Raw genomic sequence first — 27,796 nt, forward strand, 5'->3', positions numbered from 1 at the left:
ATATATTGGTCATGGTTTATTTTCACAATGTATAAGATATTGAAATTTAATATAAATTCTGCTTTTTTTTGGACCGAATAATATAAAATTATAATTATAATTTCTCTGCTTTGAAAAAAAGATGAATATATGCAGCTTGTGAATGTTGAATTAAACTCGAAAACTTGCCTTTCCCAGGTTTCAATTTTTTATTCCTTACAATATTAATTATCATAGTGGGCATAGATAAGCCCGTGATTAAGAAAGCTTCGTTTTTAGCTAGTCACATGAATAACATTCTGTGCCATATATTAATTAATTCCAAAGAGTTTTTTTTTTTTTTACTATGAACACATATATTCTTATTAGAGGCAATTATATTTAATAAATTTGGGAGAATTTCATTAAAGGATCATTGACATGACTTATTTACAAATTAGGTGCAAAATAATCTAAAATATCAATGCAAGATTTCAAGTCTGACTTAAAATTAAATTCAAAAATGGAATAATCAAAATATGCCTTTTCAATTAAATCAAACAAGACACATAATAAACTTAACAAGTAATGATTTGACATTAACAAATAATATTATATGTCTAACAAGTCAATTACGTGTGTGTTTAATTTTTAGTTGACATTTGATAAAAGTATATTTGAGAGATCCAACTCTTTATTAAATTTGATAAAAGTACAATTCGAATGTGATTTGAATGTGCATTTGAGTATTACCCAAACAAGCCATACATTACTTAAAAAGTAACTTAAGTAATGTATTTATTATAAGTTAGATATTGACAAGTAACATAATAGGTTAACAAGTAACAGTAAGAAATTAATAGATAATATTAATCACTAAATGTGTGATAAATCATAACTTGTCAAGTTACTTTTTAAATAATGTAATTGAACTATTATATATGTAATATTACTTGTTAATCTCCTTATCTTTACTTGTTAAATTTATCACGTGTCTTGTTCAATTTCACTTGAGTAGGATACTTTAGTCATTTTTCTTTTTAATTTAATTTCAATCTATACCTAAAGTTACGCAGTTATATTCATAAGTCTTATCTGTAGTCTTTTGATAAAATTCTCCCTTATTATTCAGTATTATTAAACTTTTGAATCTTTGGGTGTTCATCGTCATTCTATACTTTAATACTCTTCTTGAAAATAATCTTCTTCATCATATATATGCACATATATAACGTTTCATGGGAATTATACAATATATTCTTATTTAAAACAAAAATCAATCATACATTTTAGACTTTTAAGCTTTAATCTAATATTGATTTTTGACCAAAATTCTGTAAATGATAATTATATTTGGGGAGCATGACAATAAAATCCCATAACAGGAAGTTTATGACAAGTTGATCCTTGGCAAAATTTTCTAGAAATTAAGTTATAAATATTGATTCAAATATTTATGAGCAAGAATTCTAACTGCAAACTGAAATTTATATTTAATATTTAAATGTTTTATTCGTAATGAAAAATTTTAAACCTATAATTATTTGAATAAGTATTTACAATTAATTTTTCAAAAAAACTTTTCAGGAATCTAATTATTATAAATTTATTATTTTGAAACTCTAATATTATTCTTCCTTATATTTTTATTCCAACATATATACATGTGCATCCTGCGTGTGTGCATTGAGTTGAACGCTGGAGCGCGCGTGCACACACACACACTAAAAATAAAAACATGTTCAATTGAAAAAAAAAAAAAAAGAAGAAGCCTTGTAATGTTGAATGGCACATAAGCATGAAGTTCATCTTTTCAAATCCTCGTTCACAGTTCAATGAATTCTTTTAATTGATCATATAAATTATTTAAATTTTTGAATAACATACCTCATCTTAAACTTTAAAACAAGCATATTTTTTATTGTACACGTGTATTGTTTTGTTGGAGTCAATTTTTCTATTCAAATATGTTTGAATATTAAACATGAACACTTTTTTTAAATGAGAATTTGAATTATGATTTATCACTAAGAAACTAGCTTCTTTAGCTTGGCTTAATTTCATTATTATTCTCTCATCATTTTATGATAGCCTAATGAGCTCTTAATAAAGGTAAAATTTTAGAGCCTGCAAATGAGCTGAGATAATTCCAACGCATCAGTGGGGGATCCAAGTGAGTTAAGTGCTGGTTGGCCAGCAAACAAGGCCTATTTACTTTTCAGCGAAGCTCGAAAGCACATTTGTCCGTGCCATGTCATCTATATGAAGAACTACAGGCCCAATAAAAGAACAACAACAGGACCAATGGGCTTTGCATATTTGGGCCTCGGTGAACGAAACCCGATCCACCAGAGAGCCTCCTCTCCTTCTCCATGGCTTCCACCTTCCACCATGAACTCGCAACATTCGAGACTTGTCGTAATTGAAATTTTGCATTATTCTCAAGCTTCTTTCGTTTTCTGAGCGCCACCTCCTTGTCTTCCTCCGAAACCAAAACGGAGCGGAATAAGTATATTCTTTGTTTCTTCTTCCCTGGACAGTTTCCTTCGGTCACGATCCTTCGAAAACCCTACTCTCTCTCTCTCTCTCTCTCTCTCTCCTCTCCCCCTGTGCCTTCGTTTCTGAGATTAGGAAGTTTCCCTCTGAAGCTGCTCGGAAGGATCGGGCAGTTTCCGATTGATATAGGACGAGCTCCTCGAATTCTGCTGCGTGACCAGTGTCAATTTAATGATTTCTATCTTCATAATTGGGACCACTTCGGGACATTTTAAGGCTCCAGAATGAACTTAAGTGACCTCAGTTTGTTGGAGGTCTGATCTTTTTCAATCATGTGGCTTTCCTTCTGGAGATCCAGAGATCGTTTTTCCCTAGATGAACTCAGGTCGGTTGCGAATTGGCTACATAGCTCAATTTGGCTTGCTTGTGTAATACTGGATTTTAACCTGTCACTTCAATTGAACTTTAAATAAGAATGACTGGGCTAATTGCATAGCCCTTGGCTTCCTTGACTGCTTGCCGCGATGAATTCTCAGGGGGTGAATCTGGGTGGTGGCTTGTTGGAGTATTTGGAAATACAGTGATAATAAAAATACTTCAAACTTATGGTTTTAAGATTAAGGAAACATATTATCATTGAATGCAGATGGGCAATTGATTGAACTCAGTGGTCATTGCATTGAAATTTGCTTTATAGGATTTATGGGCCAAGCATTACCTATTTAATGTTCGAACTGAATGTTTGTAAAAAGTTGAAGCGATCTGCAGTTATGTCTCGTTTTATGCGTTCAAGTCCTTAACCACAACATATTTGTCAAAAGTTCAGGCGATCCACAATTATGTCTTGTTTTATGCTTGAAGTCCTTAGCCACAACCTTTGAACATGTATGCAACTTTGCTTGCTTGTTGCTTTTGGTTAGGAAAACAGTTCAACCTGAGCACTTTACTGCTACTTTAAGCATGGTGTTGTGGTATTATTCATGCCCTTGCCTATATAATTAGTTCCTAGAGATATGGGTATTAGTTCCTAGAGATATGGGTCTTGAGTTAGTATCTTCTTGGTTTGGGTGTGCTTGCGAGGTAGGTTTTGATTTGCATGATGCCACAGAGACAGAGTGATTTGGAGGCTATAGTTGCCTGTTATCTTCTCATATATGCATTCTAGAATAGTATAAGGGTTTGGACAGAACAGGGAATGCATCACTGATAGAGGGAAATGATCACTTCTCTGTTGCTGTCTTGTTGGCAAAGAAATGGGGAAGGGGTTGTGAATGTTTCCAGATAGCTTGGCTAGAAGAAATTGGTTGGCTTTGTTTCCACATTTTATCTTTTTGCCGTTAATAAATCATATTTTTCTGGGAGGCAGTGCATTTCTGTGCCCTTGCTTTGACATGATGTTGGGCTGGATATGCCCCTCGGTTGGTTTGTAACATTATCACAAGGTTAATCCAGCTAATTATGGATTGGTGTTCATATGGAGTATGGACTTAGAATTGGGTCTTGTAATTGCATTTGCAGCATATGCGTCAATGGTACAGTCGGTTTGGGCCTCTATATCCCTCCTCAAAACAGTTCTATGCCCCTTGAGCATTAAAGAAAATATTAGTGGGATACCACATGTAGATAAAAAATCTGAAGATTGGCTGATAGATCTGATTATATTTCCCTGAGCATGCTTTTATTAAGTCCAAAGGATGTAGAGGAATTTGTTAAAATAGAAAATGAAAATCACATAAGTATTGACTCTGGGGTTTAGGCATTTTCATGATAGACACCTTTTTTTGGTAGATTTGAGACATTAATAATCCACTCCTTTTATCTCTATATTTTATGCAGACACTTCGTTTCCAACTTTTGAGCCACTTCTATGTGCAAATTTTCTATAGTAGCTAAATATTGCATTGATTCATTTTTAGTTATTCGAACATTTGAAGCTGTGTGATCTTAAATTTTGTAAAAGCTGAGGTCACTCTCAGGTTGTGACTTCATTTCCTTACGTGCATATCTTATGTTATTAGGTTATGTTTGTGGCTTCTATTTGTTTTTCCCCCCCTTCATGGTTCGTAAATTTTCTTTTCTTTTTGTTTCTCTTTTTTAGGAGGATATCCAGTCCTAGTCTCTTGTGCATTTCTTTCTTTCTAATAAAGTTTCTTTATTAATTAATTGAATAAAAAAAGGGTTCCTATTTTTGCTGATTTGTATTTTCTTCACTCATCAACTTAGTTTTGCTTCCTTTTGGTGTTTAGGTACTTAAGTGATCAATTGGCAAGAGTTCAAATTGTTAATGACGTTAATAAGGTAATATATAAGTTATAAATGATTTCCCCAAGCCTTGTTATCTTAATATTTTTGCTGACTCTTTGCCATCATTTGTTTTTTTTTTTCAACACCTGTGTGGGTGGAAGGATTTTGTTGTTGAGGCACTGAGATCAATTGCAGAGTTGATAACATATGGTGACCAACACGACTCAAGCTTTTTTGAGTGAGATTCCTCAATGCTTGTTTTCCTTTATATAATTGCTTCCATGTTCCATCCCAGCAATTTCTTATATCCTGGCTTGTGGCAGATTCTTCATGGAAAAGCAGGTCATGGGAGAGTTTGTACGTATTCTAAAACTGAGCACAACTGTTAGTGTTTCACTTCAGTTGTTGCAAACAGTAAGCATTATGATCCAAAACCTAAAAAATGAACATGCTATATGTAAGATTGTTATCTCATGAAGACTTTTTTCTGTTGTTCTGTTAGCTTCTCTAATACATGTAGCAACACTGAGGGTGATGTTGTCTGTTGAGATGTTTGCAGACTATATGTTTAGTAATGAGCATATGAACTACTTGATAACATATGCATTTGACTTTCGCAATGAAGAGCTATTGTCATACTACATATCCTTTTTAAGGTTTGTTTTCAATATATTTCATACTGATAGATATTCATTATGATCTCCTTGCAAAAAATCCTTTTTCCTGCGCCATTTCTAATTTTTATTACTATTTTTAGGTAATGTATAATTAATTGGTTCTTTGTTTACGTGTCTTTTCATTTTTTGTAGAGCAATAAGTGGAAAATTGAACAAGAATACAATTTCTCTGCTTGTAAAGACTCACAATGTAAGTTTTCTTCCTGCTGGATTTTCTTTTGATAGGATTCTAATTATAGTTCTGAAGGGTCTTGAATGGTATCTTTGTAATTCTTGGTTAGATGTTATTATGTTGATGGCATTGGAATGGTAAAGGAGACTACATTTTGGTGGGTTTGTCTAGCTCTACACTTTCTGGCTATATAAGGTGGATTAATGATACTGTTTGTATACCTTGGGCAATCTTGCATTTAATTTTATAACTAATAACGAAGTCAACGAAAAAAGGATACTTTTATTAATTTGTAGAATCATAAGCATGCCTATTTTTAGGTGTGTTGTACATTAACAGTGACTTGACACACTGACAACATATGTTGACGAGGTTGAATGTGTGACAAATATGGCTTGGAGCCTTGGACACAACAGTCCCAAAAAAGTAAAACTGCTAAACTCAAACTGTTCTTTAAGTTATTAATCAGCTAGTCAGGGGTATTGTTGGACTTGATGGTGTCGTCCAGGACGTACTTGGAGTCCCAAGAAAAGGAAAAGAACCAAAGATGAAATCATTTCCTTGTCATTTTGGTCAGGACTTGGGATTATCAGACCTAAGAATGTCAAGATATCTCACGTTCCCTAGTAGTCCTAGTGATGCTGATATGGAAGATCCAAATCTTGGATTTTTAGTAGGAGCTCAATTTAAGTCTTATAGTCTTACTTATTGTGTGGCAGTTTGGATATGTGGCTTGTTTTTCCATTGTTGTAGGTCTCTTGCTGGTTGGGTCCAAGTGGGTTGAAATAAAATCATTAAATTAGCTTGTCTGTGTCTGTGCTTCACAATTAGAAATATAATGATGATGTTACTGTTTTTTTCTAGCCTAGAGGTAGTGAGATGAGATTATTAATTTTATGGACATAGTCATAGTTGACTGATGATATATAGTGATAGAATCGAATTAGGAAATAGGAATGAAAGTAGAAATTCATTAGAGATAATCAGTGCAACAATCTCATACCCCAAAACTTCTAATAATCAAGGAGGGAAACAATTGTTACTAGATATTATGAGCGAGAATCTTAACCTCATAAACTAATAAAGCTAGGAGAATCTCCAATGCACTAACAATTCAATCATAAGGCAACTAAATTTCTATTGGTTTAATTGATAAGAGGGTTGTACCAACTTAACTGGAGGTCTTGAGTTCAAGCTCTAGGAATGCAACAGCATTGGTGGTAGAGCTTTCACACAAAAGGATCCCATCTTGGCTCAATCCAAATTAGTCTAGGTCCTCATTAAAGTTCTCTCAGCCTGACATGGGGCAATCTTAGGATACTGGGTGCTCTATGCGCTAATTGCTATTGATAGTGCTGAATAATATAATAAAACTAATAAAAATAAAAGATAATAACAGAACATGACACAACATTCCCACTTCTCCACTTCCCATTTCCACTTCCGTTGACAGGTTAGACCCCTCATCCACTCTCCTACTTCATCCACTGCTGTACTGCTCACATGGTACTCTATCATATATGCAAACTGATGTGAGTTATCTGACTCTTGGGATTTTAGGGCAACTAGGCCCAATACTGTACAGATTATTACCTAGTTGTTTTATTGTTATTATCTGATTGTATTTTATATATTTCTGATTCTCCATGTAATCTGATAGGCTTATTTTTTGAGACCCTTAGATATCAACCAAATCTCTGATTTAATCTTACTGTTAAGCAATATTAATAAATATCGCAGCACACCAGGAGCTGGAACAACTTTCCTGGTTCAATTGCTCTACCCTTTCATCACAAACTTTAATGGAGGAATTATATCTTTTGGCTTGGGATTAGATTGATCTGCCTTTGATTTTGAGAGGTCCAAACATATTTACTGTTTTTTTTTTCCTATTCATATAGGAAGATGTAATTTCATTCCCACTATATGTTGAGGCCATACGCTTCGCCTTTCATGAGGAAAGCATGGTTCGAACTGCAGTACGTACTGTGACCCTTAATGTTTATCATGGTGAGTTTTTACTGTCTCAGTTATGACATTTTCCACACACACATATATTCTCCCCTAATCCATCCTGAACTGAGTCCTGTTATTATGCAAAAATTTTGATTTAATATATCTATTGTACAATTTTCAGTTGGAGATGAAAGCGTCAACAGATATATAACCAGCGCACCTCACACTGATTACTTCTCAAACCTGATTTCATTTTTTAGGAAGCAGTGTGTGGATTTAAATAGACTGATATCTGAAATATTAACGTAAGCATCAATTTTTTTTTTAAACATCTTTTGAAATATTGTTGTTATATTTCATGTGTCTAAAGGAGCAATGTTGGTTACTGAGACAGAAATCCACGGTCAGATTGGACCTCTACAATTCATGCTGCTGTAGATGAAATTGAGGACAACCTTTATTATTTTAGTGACATTGTCTCTGCTGGAATTCCTGATGTTGGGAGGCTCATAACTGACAGCATCCTTATGCTTCTGATATTTCCATTACTTCTTCCTTCTCTAAGGATAGTTGCTGTTAATGTATGAAACTTCACTGTCTTCTCTGTTCATTTCTTTAATCTCCTTTTCTCTTTGTTGAGAATCTATAGAAGAGCTTCAATTATATTTCGCAACATCTTCTCATTGACATTAGTTTGTTTATTCAGGACATGCAAAGTGGTGTTGTCACTTCTCTCTACTTACTTTGTTGCATCTTGAGGATAGTCAAAATCAAAGATTTGGCAAATACAATAGCTGCTACTCTTTTTTATCCCTTGGAGGCATTTGCAAAAAGTTATAGGGGTAAAATCAATGGCCATATATCTGATGATGGTTTCACATCTGAAAGTCAAGAGTCAGATGATGCTGGCCTTAACAATGATGCTAGATGCTCAACGGATAATGTTCCATGCTCATCTAGTTCTTCAGGTTTTCATCCTGAACATGTTATCACACAAAATGATTGCAGCGATTCAAATTTAGCTCTAAGGTAAAAGACACTTTGCTCACTTTACAGAATTTTAGTTTATTTTTGAATCCTTTAAATAACTGGATTGAAAGTTATTGCCTTTTTTTTTTTTTGGCATGACTCATGGCAGTGCAACACTGGAATGTCCCAGTTTAAATTGCAATTTAATTATTTTGTTTATGACGTGTCTTGTCTGGTTCTTGTCATAACTTCTATGGTTTCTGTAGGGAAGTTTTGCTTGCCTACCTGGCACAGGGGGGTGATCTTGAAGTTTTGGGTTCTTTGAATGTGCTTGCAACTCTGCTGCAAACTAAAGGTTGTACAGCTAAGATTTCCATTACTTCACCATTGCACCTATTTCTGATCTCTCAAAGTATCTTGTTCTGTAGAACTTGATGAATCAATGCTTGATGGGCTTGGACTTCTTCCACAACGCAAACAGCACAAAAAACTTTTATTGGTACGTTGTGTTCTTCAATTTTGATGTTAGTCAATATGTAAGCTTTTGACAGTTGATCTGTTTCTTTTTGTCTTTTGGGTTGGTCAGGTCAAATTACTATAATGCCAAAACTTTTACACAAGGTTCTCTTAGCCACATGCCTGTTTTTTAATTAAATTTTATGGCCCAAATATGATCTTTGATGCTACTTGGAAAAAATAATTGTTATAATCAAATGTTTTATTTATATCCTGATTCTAGAAGCTTAGCTCAATTACCATAGTTGCTTTCAATATAAGTTTAAAGCTACCTGTATGCTCCATAGTCATTTTAATCTGTAAATAATGCACAAAATTATTTAAATTTAGATGCTAACTATTTCTGTTAATACTTAGTAGTCTTAACTGTCCCATATTATGATGACACTGACACTACATTCGAGGATACAAAACACTGCATATGAAGTTGAGGTTCGGGGCTTTGTAGGCAATAGAGGAGAGTTGTTTTGTGGAGAGAACAAGAATGGGAAAAATTGTAATACCTGTTGAAATCTTTGCTTGTAGTGTAAGTTTTCTGGTTCAAGTCTTCACAAGGGATTTGATTCCAAGAAAGCAGAGCCTGGAATCTGGATGCATGAATATATAACAACCTGAATGATTCTCATAGAAAGGCTTTCTTTTTTCCTCTGTTGGCTGGGAGAAATAGTTATAAGTATGGTGAGACTTCAGATGGTAGTGATGCATATAGAATTAATCCAGGATGATTTATTAATAATCTCTATATTTGTTTTCCTGGCGAGGTTTGAAATTAGGCTTATCATCATGTGGGTTGCATGGGACTTACAGTTACAATATGATGTCACTTTGGGGCTTTCTTCCACTTTTGACGGATATGATGTCTTGTCAAAATATCATTTAATTGGCAATGCATACTTGTGCAAAAATGCATTTTTTGGTGTGCCTTCAGATGAAGAGCAACTTTTCTTTTTCCTTCTTTTTGATGAGTATGGTCTCTTGTTGATATAGCATTTGGCAATGCATATTTGTGTAGCAAGCTTTAGTCGGTGAGGCTTCAGGTGAAGAGCAACTATTTTCTTCAGAAAGTAGCTTGATGAAGGATGACATCAGTGGTGAGGTTGATGCCTATGTTGGAAAGATCAAGGTTTATAGTTCCCTCGATACTTTAGTTGTTGCTTCTTATACTTTGTATTTGGTCTTTTTGAAAGGGAGCATGGTCCTATCTTGTTAACTCGCTATGGTAGGTGGCAATTCCATGTCTAAGAGTCTGAATTTTCCCCTCTTTTTCCAATGGAGAATAATTAATATTATTCATCTTAATGGTTGTCCCATGCTAAAGCTTCTCTATCAAATGGCTGCTGGATTCTATGATATAGTTAGTGATTGGTGGACTTTGCCCTCACTGGGGACGTGAATATAGAGGGTATTACTGTAGCGGTTCTGCTTGACACTGGTTCTAATATCTGGACCACGTCTTAAATGTTATGACACCATCATTAGTATTTAGTATCATGGCACCATAATCATGTATTACTTAGTAAGAATTGGGGGTGGTTGGTCTTTGAATTTAATAGTTTCTCCATTTACACAGTTCAGGACTACACCTCAAAATTTAGCTATGAGCTTAGAGAGACCAAAATTCATGTGAAGCCTGTTATAATTCCATACTAGTGATGTAATAGTCAAGTCCTATAACCTGCAATTGGATCCTAACATTTCATCATTGTTTGCAGCCCTTGTGGCTACGTAGGCTGGCTTTGTGCCAGATAACCATGGCTAACACTACAATACTGGCATCACTACCAATGCCGCCAGATTATAATTATGATGTAGCAGAAGAACGATAGGTTCCCTTACTTGTATGTGGACTACCCCATACCTTCCAATTGGGTCTTGACAAAGTCCCAGAGTTCCTGTCTCATTTAAATATCTTTCTAAATATCAACTCCACTGCCAAAGTTTGCTGGCCCTTTTTTTTTTTTAGTGAGAAGTCACAGTAGAAACGATATTTAGTGGAGTTTTATAATTTGGGAACACGCTATAATTCTGGTTGTCTTGAAGGTCTACTCTAATGGTCTCCCTCAAATGTTTAACGGTTTGTTTTAGCCAGAGTATTGCTCTTGGAATCAATCCTTCCCTTAATCAAGGTGTAAGGAAGGTGATGAAGAATTTTTCCAAGTTATATTGGTCACGAGTGTAAATTTTGCAAATTTCCCCATAAATATCTGTATTGAAGCTTGGCATTTCATGTCAGCTATTCTCTTCAATAGAGCTCCAAGTTTGATCCTTTCGTTTTTCAATGATCTGTTAACAAGCTTATGAGGTCATGGCTTTCATTTTATTTGGTTAAAACTTTTTTGCTGCGAAAAAGGATATCAATGGTTTCATTGAACTTCAAAGTCAAACTTTGACTATTTATCTCTTTAATTGGGGATTGTTACAAGCATCTAATTGAAACAATGCAAGATTTTGATTGTGAAGATCAGCAATTTAAAATTAATTTGAAGTTTATTCATCTCTTCTTCCTGAATTTTTTGCATGTCTTTGTTATTTTCTAGATTCTCACATTTTGTGGGGATACCCACTTATATAATGATAATTTTAAAGAAAACAATGTATATGATGGTTGGCTTCCTTATTTTTTGTCTTATTTTTTGTTTATCATGTCTTCAAGGAGCAATACGGAGTACTTTGTCCATCTTCTGAAGTAGGAACAAGCCCTCGTGTACATAGATTTCAGGTATTTGGTCATCTGTAGTGGGACTTGCTGATATGCGGTGCTTAATTTGTGGTAGTAGTAGTTTTCCTATGCAATGTATAAGTTCAGGATGCACAAGAATTGTCTTTATTATTAGTTAGCAGGTATAGCTTGATACTTTTGCCATGCTTCATAGGCTTCAGTCAAAGATTTTTTTTTTTTTGGGGTATTTTGTAGATTATTTATGTGTATATGGAAGCATCTTGAGTAGTTCTGTACTAGCAGACTTATTAATTATTCATTGCCCTTTAGCTTAGGTGTATACTCTTATTCACCTTTTTCTATTAATATAGTGGGAACTTTGAGATTTTTTGTCTTGGAATTGATACAAAATAATTTAGATTATCAATATGCATGCATGTGCACACACTTTTACTCAAAACTCCTTTTGCATCCATGCTACATGGGCAAGTTTGATTTGTGAAATGGAATGGGGAAATGTGACTTTTAAATTTTTTAGATGGAAAATGTCGTGTCCCTAGATAAAAATTAATAATAAAAAAAAAAATTGTAAATAAGTAATAATTATAGGGATATAAAAGATATTTCAGTCTTGATTATCATGTGATGGAAACAGATTCATTCCTCTTCAGTTTAACCAAATGGGGCCTTAGTGTGGTTGACTTTTGAATAAAACAAGAGAACCATAATAGAAACAAACTTAGCTGAAAGCATGATGGTTTCCTTTTTGAGCAAATAGACCAAAGTTTTTCAGTGTACTTAAATATCCTTAGAATTCTCACTTGATACTTGTGTGGAGTTGTTCTTTGAAAAAGCAAACTTTTGATAATTCATTTTATTTTCTCTCTTACAGCATATAGAGTCAGTGCGAATAAGCTCTGTCTAAAATTCAGGACAAAATTTTATACATCCTAAAATGCTTGTTTTTGTATAGCATTTCTCCTATAACGAGTTTGTTATGCCGAGTAGGAATTATAAAATATGTAAATTGTGGGATGTGTTTTTCAGGTGCTTGATGCATTAGTCAGTCTCTTTTGCCGTTCTAATTTATCTGCAGAGACCCTTTGGGATGGTGGTTGGCTTTTGCGCCAGTTGCTTCCTTACAGTGAGGCAGAATTCAACAAGCATCACCTTGAATTGTTGAAAGTAAGAACATGTCAGGTTTTACTGGCAACAAACTTTCACAGAATTTGGATACGTCTATGATTTTTCATTCTTTACAAATGTGTGATTTGTTTGCTCAGTGAGCTGAAATAATAATGGGGTGGGGTTGATAGGTCCTCATGGCATGGGATCTGGGCTAATACATGTCAGTTTCTTTGTTCAAATGTTCTACTATCAAAGTCTTCTTCATGTCTGACATATGCATAGAAAGCAATCATGCATGACTTAACCATATAATTAATGTTCATCTTACAAACTTTTTCATCCATTCCATTGGTAAGATGTTAGTAGGTATATCTGTGAAGGGCTACTGTCCTAGTGACCCAAACGTTATTTTAATATGATGTAGTTAAAAAATGAATTATCTAACCATATAAAGAATTTGACTACATGTATTACTGTATTATTGTACCTGAACTTTAGCTGACCAGTTATCCTTGTTTGGCATTAACATCTCGCATCTTGAATCTCTATATATCACTCATGCAAAAATGATCAAATTTGGATTGTTGTAAACCTCTTCAAGATTCAAGACGTCCCAAAATTATTTTTCTTGATGGGCCCAAATCAAAGTTTGTCCCAAGGACAATGAATATTGTTATGCTTACTGTTGGCTGTGTAAAAAAAAAAAAATTAACCTTCTTAGAATTCTATGTTGATCAACCTGTTAAGGAGGTTCTGAGAAGTTTGAGGAAGATTATGATCCGGACTTGGTTTTAACATCCCCTGTGAATGCCATCCCATATTAGAAACATCCTTAATGTGTAGTGCTATAGGATGAAAATGAAAATATTATTTCCCAACCAAAAAAAAAAACAGTTTTTAAAATGGAATAATGGTTCTGGATAGGACTGAACTGAATAATAATACCTCAATCAATGTCAAGAAAGCTGTTGAGAGGGAAGCATGAAATGGATCACATAATAACAATTTTTGATAAATGATCAAATAGGGAATAGAGTTTCTTCTGAAGGAAATACAAATCAGACATAAGAGAGTAGTAGGGAATAATGAATCCTCACTGTTTATGTATAAATGAAACTTGAGTGGCAGAGTCAGGAAGCTTTGTGTGAATGCTTGTGCATGGCTTTTTAATTTTGGAGTTTAGGGTATACCATGCCTGGAATGACATTCTCAATCCAAAACAAGGATACTCTTGGGGAAAGTTACTTATGTTTCTTATTTTCATAATGATTAGTTAGCTTTATACAACACTTTAAATTTCATGCTGGCATTTCAAAGTTCGTTGTGTCCATGTTAGTCCATGCTTCCTGGGCCAGCTTTAAAGATTGTGATTGTATAAATTCTTGAAAGGATATCCATATAATATCAATTGCAGTAACGTTAAAAGGATAGAAGCATATGCTTCATCATTTTCATGCTACATTTTAGTCTCATACCGTACTAGTTGCTTCTCCTGGTTGTGGTTACTTATGTTTTCCTCTCAAATACAGGTTTCATATAAGAATTGTGCTTCTGCTCTTGTAGAGGAGGTTAAAGGTATCTGGTCTGATCTACTCGTAGCTGTTCTCTGTGATGAGTGGAGAAGGTGCAAAAGAGGTGATTGTTAATTATTCTTTGTTCTTTCTGTTGAATTCATGTGGCTCCAGATTTACTTATATGTTCAAACCACAAAATTTTCTACCTGTAGCAATGGAGTCATCCTCTCCTCGAAAGGACCCAAAGTGCATGCTTATGCCACCTCAGAAATTCTCTTCAGAAGGTAAGCTTGTACTGGTTTCATGGTCAACTTTTCCTTTAGCCATAACTTTCATGGAGGAAAATTAAGATGACCTGTAAATGATTTATTTGTTTCCCTACAGATGATATTCCTGATGGGTCATCACTTGCTGCTGGTGAAAGAATGCACGAGTTGGTGAAGGTCTGAGCTTGTTCATTTTTGCAAACCCTGTTTTTACAATTCTGGATTCTTGTGCTTCATCAGTGGTATACCTTTAGATGATGAGAAGCTCCTTGTCTTCCTTCCACTTCAGGTGTTTGTACTTCTGCACCAACTTCAAATTTTCACCCTTGGAAGACCTTTACCTGAGCAACCTCCCATTATTCCTCCTGGTGATCTTCCTGTGGATACTTGTGCCCAAACTCCTGGCTTTGATGCACCTTGCCCTAAACCAGGCACCGAAGTCAGTCTTGGTAAGTATTTTGGACTAATAATTTTGCATGTACTGAGATTGTTGCTCTCTATTCACACTGAGAACAGTGAAAAGAAGGGATATAATTGGGACATTTAAGGTTTGTCTTCTGATTTCTTTTCCCGGGCTTTTTTTTCTTTTGATGTGGGGGGACTAGGTCAACCCATAATCATACGGAGACCAAAGTTAAGAATGGAAATCTACCCTTTAAACCTAGCTTGCAGGATAGAAAAACCATGCTATTGAGGTGCCACAAGAACTAGTTGTGGATTATGATGAAGACCTTAGCATACATGAGGAACCTGCCTTTAAAATTGGATTGTGAAGTGGAGGAAACATGCCACATAAGCACCAGAAGAAGTATTTATGCTAACTGATGCTGGAGCCCATCATAATCTCAATTCCAAAACAAGCATGGGAGTTTATGGATGCCTGTTGCAGGACTCCATCACAGTACTACCCCGTAGGAGTTGACATCCTTGACAACTGCAACCTGTAGTACTCAGTTTGGCCACTCAATAAGTGCACTTTCGATGAGCAGCTCTTTCTGTCTAGTTTTGGAGCTAATTGATGGAGACCTAAGCATGTATGGTGAATCCGCCCTTGAAAGCTGACTTGAATTGTAAGAGAGAAGAAGCGTGTTGCTTAAATGCTGCAATAATGATTTACGGCTACCTGATTTGGGACTCCATTATCTCAATTAGCATAGTTGGAGAAGTCAGTATGTAGAAATCCTTAAATAGTCAAATTCAACTCCTAATAATCCTCATAAATCTAATGTGTGTCCCAGCTATGACAATAATTCCTATCAATATGTTTCTATAATTCTAACTTGCTTCGGCATACTTCATTATTCCTTCTCTGCAGTGGACATTGTTCCTCACCTATATTTCCCCTTTTTAACCTGAGGAAAGGGGATATGGAATGTTTTTCCTTTTTTATTACATTGTGATACTTGGATCTATAAATTGGTTGTTTACTGTCCATCTACTAATAATCTAACACCTTAGATGTTGGAGAATGATTGACAAACCTTGCATTTATGTATCATAGATGCCCAATTTATATTTCAATAACGACCACAAACAAGCTGTCATCTATAGGAAGCTTAGACAACTCTGGTGAATATAAGATGTTGATCACTTTTCCTTTCTAAAAACAGTTATAGAGAAATGTGCCATGCTGAGGTTAAGAAATAGCTCTTGAAGGGATGCTTCTCCATGTATGCTTTCTGGGGCCCAAGTAGAAACATGTTGTGACAGTGGCATAACACATAAGAAAATAATGAAGGTAACATGAAGCTGATACCTTCAATTTTCTGGTAAAGAACCTGCCAGCATTCGACCCATGGGATAAGATTGCCCCCTGAAATGAAATGGAATCTACTGACAACTTATGATAGTTTATTACACAAGATGTGGTTGTTTGTCTTTTGTTTATCTGGAATTTCTTTCTGGTCAAGAGAAAAATGCTAGATAACACAATATCAATTTGCTATGTTTGGGCAGTAAAATTGCTCTCATCTTTCATGTGCAGTTAACGCTGTGCCTTGTAGAATTGCTTTTGAGAGGGGCAGAGAGCGTCATTTTTGCTTTCTAGCAATATCTGTGGGAATATCAGGGTGGCTTGCGCTTGTAGAAGAATTGCCGTTGAAGAAGCGATATGGAGTTGTTCGGGTTACTGCACCTTTGGCTGGGTGTAATGTATGTGTGTCTGCAATCCTTGCATCTTTATCTTTATTATTTAAATCCAGTAGATTGACATGCTGACTGTTGTTACAAATTGATTTGGCTGATTTAGATATGTGGTGAATGTAATTTGGAATGATGAATATTTAATTATATCAACTTTAATGTGTCAATATATATCACAATCATTTTTTATCCTCATCCTTCAGCCCAAGATTGACGAAAAACATCCAAGATGGTTACACTTGCGGATTCGTCCATCCTCTCTACCCTTTTTGGATCCTGCCAAGTGCCAGAGCTATGGGAAAATAAAAGCCAAAGCTTTAGATGGAAGATGGACCTTGGCCTTCAGAGAAGAGGACTCTTGCAAGACGGCTTTGTACATGATCGAAAAAGCATTAATCTTCTAAGCGATGAGGTTCACAGAAGACTTAAACCTTTGCTTAACCTCGAAACCGCATTGGATTCAACAAGCCCTTCTGTTTGTGTACCGGGGGATTCACCTTTGTATTCAACACCTCTCAATTCATTGTAAGTTCTTTGACTTGTTTTACGACAAGAAGTTTGCAGCCAAAGGGTGAAAAATTTAAAGTCTTGCTCACCTTTTCTGTATATGCTTATAAATTAAATTACATACTGGATATTTAGGTTAGCAATTGTTGTTTAGTGTCATTCTTTTTGTATACTAGCCTTTCCTTGCCCTGATCTTAAGTGTTTACCCTCCCTCTCTCATTTAGCCAGCTTTAACTTAGGGCCCATATTTTTTATTTTTATTTATGATCTTATACATCATTATGTAGCAAGTTTTGTAACACTGTAAAGAGGGAACGTCATAATGAAAGCTTTTACCTCTCTTTCCCATTTTCATTGTCTGCCCGGATCAGACTTGTTTTGTATAAATGTGTGCTGGTGCTTAATTAATGAAAGCTTTATCTTTACCCTATTCTTGTTGAAAACTTGCTGTGTTAGTTATAAGTAGTTGAACATCTTTCTGCTGTTATTATTTCTTTAATGCTTTCGTTATGACTTCATTTTAAGTGCTCACTAGTACCATCTACCAACCTATCTACAGCTATTTTTATATTGCTACATAATTAAGTCATGTAATCTAATTTCAAATCATGGTTAAGTGAGATCTTTATTATTATTATTATTAAAAGGAATTTGGTTTAGTGAGATCTTAATTGTTAGTGAGCATTGCTTGCTTGTGAGAGATAATTTGTGGTATAAGGGTACAATAAACATGTTACGTTGTGGCAGCAATTTTGTGTCAATAATGCCGAGTTTCCGTCGGTTTCTTCACTGCTTAAAAAGCTCTGATAAATTGTCGAAGAGGTGCGACAACTTTAACCTGTGTTGTCTGCATCATCATCATCATCAATGTTGCATTTCTACAATTTTTATCTGTCTGTCTATCTATTTTTCTCAGCACTGCCACTAAAATAGTTTAACAACAAAAAGTCCGACTTCTGGTGGGCATTGGTCGCTGCTTTACACCTTTAACACCCTATTGCTATTGTTACTGAGACCAGACTCCATAATATTGAATCCATGAGAGGATCAGTTTATTTGTGTCACCGGTTTCATTACGAGTTTAATGTGGATCACTAAGCTCAATCTCAGATTACAATTTTAACTGATAAAATCAGACTAATCCGATTCTTAAAGCTATAAAGCAGAATCACTGAGAAAAATTAAATGACAGTGCACGCCATCTTCTGTATTGTTGAGAGTCATTACATCGTAGATTATTAGATGACACATTATTATAAGTGAAGTTGACGTATGAAAACTATATATAATCACATAAGAAAGGGTTATATTATATACATACCAGCAGTAGGAATGGTAATGATTCAAGGCATATTGGGGTGATATCTTTTTTGTGGGTTATCTATCCAACTTTTAGGTTCTTTTCAAGACTGTGTAGTTGCATTATGAACAGAGATGATTGGGCACGAGAACACAACATCATTGTGAGGCCTTTTGTTTCCAACTGCGAAGTCAATTGATAGCCTCTTTTAGAGCATTAATTGAGTATGGAAAGGGGGGGGACCCTCCATAGGCCAAAGGCTAAGGTAAACCTAACCTAATCTAAAAAAAAAAGAACCAAAATGCGGTTTGTAATGATGAACCACCACCTTAATCAGAGGATATTCACACTTTTTTCAAGAAATTGCTTTTGTTATGATATTTTAAGTTTTTTATGCAAACTAATCTAGTAAATAGCTTGTGGATCCTTTTTAATATTGAAAATTTAATTACTGCTGCATACTCATACTCAAACTTAAATTTCTAATCAAGCTAGACAAACTTCTAATTAATTGAACCAAGCACCAGTGATCATAACATTAATCCAAATGCTTTCTCCATTTCCACTTGGTGGATGGCAGATTGGTCTGAAGATGACCCACAGACAGATAGATGCATGAAACTTGAAGGGGATTTTATGTTAACTCAAACCCATCACTATATTTCACTATTTGCACACTTAATTTTTTATTTGATACTCAACCCCCTAAAAAAAAAAAATCTTTCTCTCTATACGTCTGTGTATCACATTTTTAACAAACTTGTTAAGACTAAGAAAATTAGTTAAATTTAATTGATATTTTAAACCCAATGTTCTTTATTATTGCCCTTAATTAATTAACTACAATAAATTCTAATCCAATCTCACTCATTTCTTATAGTCACTTTCTCTATCATAATATATGCATATTATTTTTTTTTGGTAAAATCATAAATATATACTCACTCTGTTAAAAAATATAAGGTATTTTTAACTGAATCTCACCCTTAATAAAGTAGTTAGTTACTTTCAAACTAACCCTATATTTTTATATTTATCTCTCTTAAATATTCTATAATAAATATAAAGTCATTCATTAATAAGTACACTTTAAAAAAAGATAATGATTACAAATCAAAATTAAAAATGCTTTACATTTTTTAATATCTAATTTCTCAAAAAATATCTTATATTTTTGAACAGATGGAGTATATATTAATGCCAATAGCATCAATGAAAAAAAATTAGTTTTTTTATAAATTTTGTAAATTGACTTATTAATAGGACCATAAAAAGCTTCTAGATGACTATGAATAAGATTGGAGAACATGTATGTATGTATGTATGTATGGTATCCAGTACGATTTGATCAAATTTAAGCAATCTCATGTCAATTGATGATAGCTCTTTCAACATGATTTCTAAAAATTTAGAAGATGTGAATTCTTGGCATTGCTTTAAGGAAATCAAGTCTCTTCCATTCCAGTCAACCATTATTTTTTCCATTTTTTTTATTTTATTGATTCTAGTTTCTGAATGTGGTTTATTTAAATTTAAATGGCTTAAGTATATATTTAGTCTTTTAATTTGATACAAGATTTTATTTTAATTTTTAATTTTATAAAGTGTATTTTTAATTTTTTAACCTTAATATCGTTAGTTTCATTACAAAAATTTTCTACATTTAACTTTTAAATATTAAAAAAAATTCTCAAATATTTAAATATTAAGTTTATTTTTTTAAATAATAATGATTGACATAAAAAAATAATTATTTAAAACCAACAATATTATGATTAAAGGATTGAAAATATACTTTATAAAATTAAGAAATTAAATTAAACCTTATATAAAGTTAGAGCATTTAAAGTATACTTTAGCCAACTTAAATTACATTAGGTGTCTTTAATGAATCATAAAACTGAATTGCTAGTGAACCTTGCTTAATTATATTGATGAATCAGATAATTGTGTGCATAAAATAAAATTAAATAAGAATGTATTTTTATGTCGTGAAAACAACTCTAAATTGAAGTAGTGAACTGAATGTATAGCTAACCAAGATTAGACGCAATCAATCATTACTTAAACATAATTACAAATATGGATCATTGTCAACAAAATCATGCTGCTTACACATTTTTTCTTGTAAGCTAAAGACAATCAAGTGTTTGACAATTTTGACAATTCTTGACTAAGGACACATTATTTTGTATTTCTTCAATTCTATATCCATAATTAATTTTTTTTAAAAAATAATTCATCAAAACACATAAAAAAAACTAAAAAACCTAGCACCAATCATTGCTGTGCCAAAAAAAAAAATAAAGAAACTTTTTCGTGAATCTTACATTATGGAACTACTTTACAAGTTGGATGATTTATCAATGTGCAAGTCGAGTTTTGTTTGGATGCAAGAGGTGCATTATGAGATGGGGACCCAATGGGAATTGAATTGAAGAAATGGATGGACGTGGATGTATGATTCAGCTATGATAGTGAAAACTTTGCATAATTAAAACAGCAGGACACTTGAGTGCTTTTGCCAAAGCAATCAAATATACAATAGGGAAAATTGGCTACAAGGACCACGAGGTTCAAATATTTGGGCATGAGGTTCAAATATTGAAATAAAACTTGCAGGGACCATAGTCCTTGAGAGACAATATGTTTTCAGAAGAAATATCAAAATATATTTCTTTTCTCAGCATTGATGTAGAAGTCCTTCATAAATCTTCAATAATCTGGATTTGGATTTGGCAGTGACCTAAGTCTACTTATTCAACAAGTTTCTTGATTATAATACTTTAAAATTATCAAGATAAATATCCCTCCAAAAATTTAAAACAATACTCATAATTAAAGCACTTCTCATACATGTTTTAGTATTATATGACAAAATTTTTTAAAGTTGTTTGATTAAATCAAACTATTATTTTTGTGTCACATGAGAAATTATTGAGTAAAGGAATTTAAATCACTTATTGAATTCAAATCTAAATAATCTGTACTATAAAGACTGGTGTAAAAAAAAGCTATTTTGATATTTTTACTAAAACACATATTGCCCCTTGAGGACCATAGTTCTTTTAAGCTTTACTTTTACATTTTGAACTCATGCCCAAATATTTTTACATATTGTCCCTTAAGCTTTTCTCCTTCTATCTCTATATATAAAAAATATTTTAAAACATTTTTTATCTTTAAATATAAAATGTTATTAGTACATTTTTTTAATAAATGGACCATTGTATCTTTATTAAATTGAAAAGAGAAAAATATAAATATTTCATTAATTTACTTTGAAAACAGAGATTTATTTTTTGTTTATAATAATTAAAAGTAAAATTAAAGTGTTATTATGCTTTAAATTAAATAATTAATTTTTATTAATTTATGTAATTCAGTTGAAAATATTTTACGTATAAAAACGGATGGAGTATTTTTAAGCTTTTTTGTCGTTGTGACCAATTTTTCCATGATATGTTAAGATTAGGCGGAGAAGTAAGAATGATGATTGTGTTGTAATGTGGGAAGACACGTCCCGCAAGCGCCGTTCAATCATGCAAGCCTTTTAGGTCAAAGTAATAATCCTTCCCTGTTTTTAAGAGATTAATTTTTGGAACCTTAAAGCATCTCTGTCTTCTAGTGGAGCAAAGCTACTACATTACATACATCTTCCTCATTACTATTTCTTTTTTTAATTTTTATTATTTAATGTATAATGTTCTGGTTTTGTTTGAGTGGAATTAATGGATTGTCAATCTTATTGTTATGTTAGCGCATGCCCAAAATTGTACATAAATGAATGTTACTTCATCATAACCAATGAAGAACAAAGATAAAAGAGATTGTGAAAAGGGAAATCAGGTGTCTAGCTTGTTTCTAGTCCTTTCCTAAAACATTATATGAACACTCCATAAAGTGAAAAACGATCTTAAAATTCAAACATATGAAACTAAGTTCCATGCAAAATGCATGTATGTGTTATTTATTTGTCAAATGTCTTATGAATGAAAACAGAAGGAGTAATTCAAAGTTTTTGAATAAGAGAAGGTTTAAATATAACCAATCAAGATTAAAGTTTACCTAAATGTCTAGCAAGCTAAATTTAGAATTGACTATCATATTGTACTTATCTTTCAAAATACATTTAGATTGCATAAGCCATGAACTTGACCTGATTTGATACTTAAAATTTTTATAATTTTTAGCAGTGTTTTGAAGATCAAATTGGTTATTAAACAAGACATGTAATCAAAGTTTACTTAATGATAGTTAAATTGATTGATCATTAAATAATGATATAATTCACTCAAAATCATTATTAATAATGTAGCAAGACTGATTTCTATGTCCAAATTAGAGTGGCAAGCAAGTTTCATTTCATCATATGCAAATTAATTTATCATCGTTCCCCTCACCAACTCAATTGGACATGCTACATATACTGCATGTTTATGAATTTTTAAATTTAAGAGTCTTTTGCATATCATAAAGATATTGAAGTTATATCAACCATTCTTAACTAACCTAAGTGCCCATTAAATGGAAGGAATATAATAACTACTGAATAAATTTTTGAACTTAAATCTCAAAAATCAAAAGAATTATGCCAGACAAATTTTCACTTATTGTTATTTAACTTAAATTAGAATTAGTACAAGTTAGAGCATTAGATAGTTATGAAGTATTATATGAAAATATGGATTAATCCACCTAATTGAACTTATAAATTCGTTAAATTAATGTTTTGATTGGTTTCATAAGATATTGTGTTTATTATCAATTTGATCATGATTAATTATAATTTTAAACATTAACTTTTAAATCAGTATTTTAACTGATTTAACTAGTTTGATTTTCAATAATTTTTTATAAATATATAAATTATAAAGACAAAGAATATATGAAAAGAAAGTAAGAAACACCCCCATGCAATATAATTATGAAAATCAGTAAGTTACACAAACCCTATTACTCCCATTTTACATATAATAATTTTACATAAAAGCCCTTATCCCCAAAGTCAGTCATCTTCTTCATCAATCCATCAAGTAGTTAACTTTGATGCTTTTGGGCAGACATGAACCCATGAATCCACCGCCTTCTCCACTATCCAAAACCCTAATTTCGCCTCCTCTACCTTTACCACCCCAACAAAGTCTAAAACCTATACCCTCTTTCTCCTTTCCTGTTTCTAAGCTTTTTTGAAAAATGTCTTTTAGCCATTTCTCAAACACACTGTTAGTAAAACTACCACACCCACCTGCTATTTCCTCTATCACCTTCTCTTCTATACTGAAACTCCTCCCATTTTGCTTCCCGTGAAGTTCTTCAAAGCTCCCTTTGATTTTCGATGAGAATAGCTCAGCGATTTCTCTCTCTCGAGCTGGACTTCGGTTCAACTCGAATTGCTTCTTGATTGACTCCAGAAACCCATTTGGGTCTGCGGGATCGGGCATTGTTTCTCGGGTCAAATCGCTTGAAATGGGGCTACCGCTACTCTCTCCTTCACCGTCTTCGTCGTCGTCTTCGTTGGCTTTCATGTTCAGATCAAGGGTGTTGAAGCTTGACTGTCTCGAGAAGTCCTTCTTTTTGTTCGATTCCTCTTCTTTCTCTTCGGCTCTTGGGTTTTTTATTTTCGCGAACAGATCGAATTCTGCTTTTCGCTTTTGGCCCACGACGCAATGTGTCTCCGAGTTTGGATTGTTTTCGCTGACCTGCAATGTTAATTGCATCACTGAGTCATGATCCTGTTCTTCGTTTATCGTTGAGCCACCTGTCGTCACCATGAATATTGCTCGGCCGAACTTTCCTGTTTCATAAATATCCGCGAGGAATTTTTTGAAATCGGTGTCGGCGAAATTAATGTTTTCGATTAAGACAACGAGTTCTTTATGCGCTTCCAAAGCTCTCCTCAGCATTTCAGAGAACGGAGATGCTAAGTTCTTGTTTTTCTTCATGTCCAGTTGAAAAAGCAGATCATCTGAGCCGAAGAACGATTCGGCAATTGCGCGACCCAACCTTATTTTCCCTACAGAGTCGTTGCCCTGCAAAATCAACCAAGCTGCGTTTTGCTTTTTTGATTGGTAGTCAACAAATAAAGACTCTGCTATTGAAGGGATTGTTTCAGACTGCCATGGCACATTCTCCTGCAACAGTTTACAAACATGAGCTCCTCGCTGTGTTGTATCAGTTGTATTTTCCTCCCTTTGCTCTGAACCACCGAATTGGGAATTCCCTAGAGCAAGAGTAATCTTTACTTCTTTACCTTCCATGCCCTTGAGAGAATCCAAGCTTGGTTCTTCTGCTGCTGCTTGCTGCTGTTTCTGAGTTCCATTGCTAAAATTTAACTCAATAGTGCATGATTGTTGGCGTCGGAATCGAGGTACAAGATTAGAGCTATGAGTGGATTTAACAGCAGAATCTGCAAATGATATACAGCTTGAATCTGGGAAAATACTTCCTTGCTTTGACCACAAGGGATATGAAGAATTGTAGGGATAAATCTTCCCGTTTGGACTGTGATTGGTGTATAAACTGTTGTTCCAATGGTTGTGGGAATGCTTGCTTTGGTGAAGATACTGACATAGTCTATTCCATTTTCTTCTCAACTCGGTTAATTCCTCCTGGAAACATTGAACTATTTATGAGCCACTACTTCTCTACTTAACGTAAAAAATATGTATAAACAAGACAAATGCTGATTCTGGCTTTAAAATGAAGTTTGCTACCTTGTGATGGGCTTCAATGCTATGAGACTGAAGCCATGAAGGCATGAGTTTGGGCTGGCCTGGCTTGAACATTTGAGCATCCTTTTCATAGTTAGAGGCACATTCTTGACAGCAAGTGAGCTTATCCTGCTCCTCCCTATAACTGAAGAGATTCTTTTCCAGCATTTGAGATGGGTTCTGGGGATTGGTCATTTTTGACTCAAGAACACTGCAAAATTGAGTGCAGAAGCCTTAATAAACATCGAAATTAATTAAGAAAATATACACTTATTTGCACATTCAAATTGAGTAATTACAAAATAATATTATACTCCTCACTAACTTTATTTAATTTCCTTTTGGTAAGCATGGTTTCTACTACCTAATGTCTTGAGAGGTTATGTACCGACAAAACAACTTCTGCCTTATACCAACCAACCATACTTTGGACAGCATGTACTAAGCAACAAAATGAATATTTCACGTGGTTTTCCTTTTTGATGCTTTCTCGCTTATCTTTAATGAGTTAGAAGTTAGAACCTTTAGGCTTAAGACAAGTAACACACTTGGCAAGAGATGATTAATTACCTGGAAGCATGAAGACTCAAGCCAAGTCCACCTGAAGGAACAAGAACTGCCTGAAAAGACCACTGGGTCTCGAGAGCAGGCTGCCTCATTTGACATCTCATGTATGTTTGGTAACTTGCAGTGGCCATCAACCATGCCTTAGCGCCTGACGAGCTTCCGTGGTCAGAGAACAACTTTCCTATTTCTGCAATTAGATGATCCACTGGGTTATATCCAGATGCTTCTCCTCCCTCCTCTTTTTCGCTAAAGAAAGTTGCCTCCACTGTCCATTTCAGATCTCCAATGTAAATAATGGCACCACCTCCTCCTGATGCAGTGGAATCCACCTTTCTTTTCAGCTCCAGTAGGTTCATTTCAACTTCATCTCTCTTCATAAACCTCAAGGAAACTGGTGCTGGAAGGAACTTGATGAAACGAGTTGACTTCAACTCATCAGGGACCTCTCCTTTGTCTAGTCTTCCCATCAACTGTCCCACGAGGCCTTCAGTGATGGACACAGAATCCCCAACTATCACAGCGTTCTTCTTCTTCTTCCTCAAGAGCACATCCAAAACCAACCTGATGTCTTCCCTAGATGAAGCTGGTTCAGTGATGGGGTACACTGGGGTTCTCTTCTGAGGAGAGAAAAGAACTTTGTTGTAGTACTCAGGAGTAGCGTAGAAGTGGGCCTGTCTGAAACTGTTGGAATTGATGGTTTCTCTCTGGTTTTCACTAGGAGAAGGAGAACAAGGAGAAGAAAAGACACCTCCAGAAGTTCCGTAACACTGGAAAACGGAACAAGGAGTTGAAACTGAAGAGTCCTCTATACTGCTCTTCACAGCAGTACTAGAGAACCCAGCCTCCCTCATAACCCTGCTAACACTAGGGTCATCAAGAATAGATATAACCAGCTGTTCAAGCTCTACCTTTATGGTCAAAAGTGGCTGCTGATTCTGTTGTTCTATACAACCCCTTCTCTGGTGAGCCTGAGCTCTTTTGAGAGCAGCAATGAGGGCATTTGACAGAGAAGGCTGCTGGGTGTGAAGCAGATTTGGAGTTGGTGTGGTTGGGAGCCTGTTGAGAGCCACATTGAAGCAGAGCTCAAGGGCTCTGCAGTGGAGAGTATGATGTGAATGCGGAGAAGTTTGATGATGAGGGTGAGATTTGAGACAAGCCCTTCTGAAGGAGCTGGCTCTAAGGCTGAGCAAGGTGGCTGCCACGTGGAGTGGAGTGACCTGGGCATGGCCCCTCCTGCGAGCCAAGCCCAGAGAATGCTTCAACACAGATGCAGCCTCCGATGTGAGGGTCTGCTGTAATGCACAACCTCCTGAGCGCATAACTTGGATAAACGCCACCCCCCTTCACCCCCCTTTTGTGAAAGAAACCCTTTTTTTGTCACAATGCTTCTTCTTCTTCTTGGTCTTCTTATTTCCTTATGTTTCTCTCAAAAACCCCCACCCCCTGATCTCTTTGAGTGATGTTATTGATGACCCGAATTAGGCCGGTTCGGTGTTTTTCGTTCCTCTCCTGTGATCAGAGGAGGCTGAAACTAAGAGTTAAGAGTTTTGAATATGGAGAGATATGTGGAAAGAAGGTGTTTTTTGAGAGGAAGCTTGTAGGAGCAAGTATAGTTGAGCTTTAGAAATAGCAGACTTTACATAAGGCCACAATACCACTGCCTCCTTTATACTTCTTGTCACTGCTTAATTGCTTCTTGTTTTTAACTTTTTCTTTTTCTTTTAATTCTGTTTTAGTTTAAAGGATCGGCTTTTTATTAGTTCTTTTTATTTCCACTTCGTCATTTAGTTTACTCTTTACAGTGTGCGGCGGGCCATTTCCGTCCATAAATGTTCATATAAACTCTGCCGCGTGTTCCTGATCCCAATCTGATACGTAAAATTTCTTCTTTCCAATTACACATTGTTTCTTTTTAATAATCATTTTTCTCTTCTTGATATGTAGGATACTATATTTATATTGGCCCAGGCACATTGTGAAATTTTAGCTTCATCACACACTATATATTACAT

At 34.5% G+C, this 27,796-nt stretch overlaps 2 protein-coding genes across 2 annotated transcripts; one reads left to right on the forward strand and one right to left on the reverse strand.

Annotated features, from left to right (window-relative positions):
* Positions 1–2,371: 2,371 nt before the first annotated feature.
* Positions 2,372–17,647, forward strand: LOC129319874 (protein TRANSPARENT TESTA 9-like). The gene is given in 22 exon segments (XM_054964968.1): positions 2,372–2,839; positions 4,701–4,752; positions 4,860–4,936; positions 5,022–5,155; positions 5,258–5,354; positions 5,508–5,565; positions 7,449–7,557; positions 7,685–7,808; positions 7,898–8,084; positions 8,210–8,532; positions 8,739–8,827; positions 8,901–8,971; positions 10,001–10,111; positions 11,642–11,707; positions 12,695–12,832; positions 14,305–14,410; positions 14,502–14,573; positions 14,674–14,732; positions 14,845–15,004; positions 16,540–16,706; positions 16,901–17,075; positions 17,078–17,647. Coding segments are annotated over 22 exon segments (2,577 nt in total). The 5' UTR covers positions 2,372–2,786; the 3' UTR covers positions 17,227–17,647.
* Positions 17,648–23,404: 5,757 nt separating this feature from the next.
* LOC129320146 (protein SMAX1-LIKE 4-like) lies at positions 23,405–27,120 on the reverse strand. The gene is made up of 3 exons (XM_054965365.1): positions 25,788–27,120; positions 25,221–25,428; positions 23,405–25,115 (listed from the first exon to the last, which is right to left on the reverse strand). The coding sequence occupies exons 1-3, from the start codon at positions 27,101–27,103 to the stop codon at positions 23,529–23,531; spliced, it is 3,111 nt and encodes a 1,036-aa protein (XP_054821340.1). The 5' UTR covers positions 27,104–27,120; the 3' UTR covers positions 23,405–23,528.
* Between the last annotated feature and the right edge of the window lie 676 nt (positions 27,121–27,796).

The sequence above is a fragment of the Prosopis cineraria genome, unplaced genomic scaffold (genome assembly GCF_029017545.1).
Source record: "Prosopis cineraria cultivar Desert tree isolate PC_DT_omini unplaced genomic scaffold, ASM2901754v1 PC9, whole genome shotgun sequence".
NCBI lineage: Eukaryota > Viridiplantae > Streptophyta > Magnoliopsida > Fabales > Fabaceae > Prosopis > Prosopis cineraria.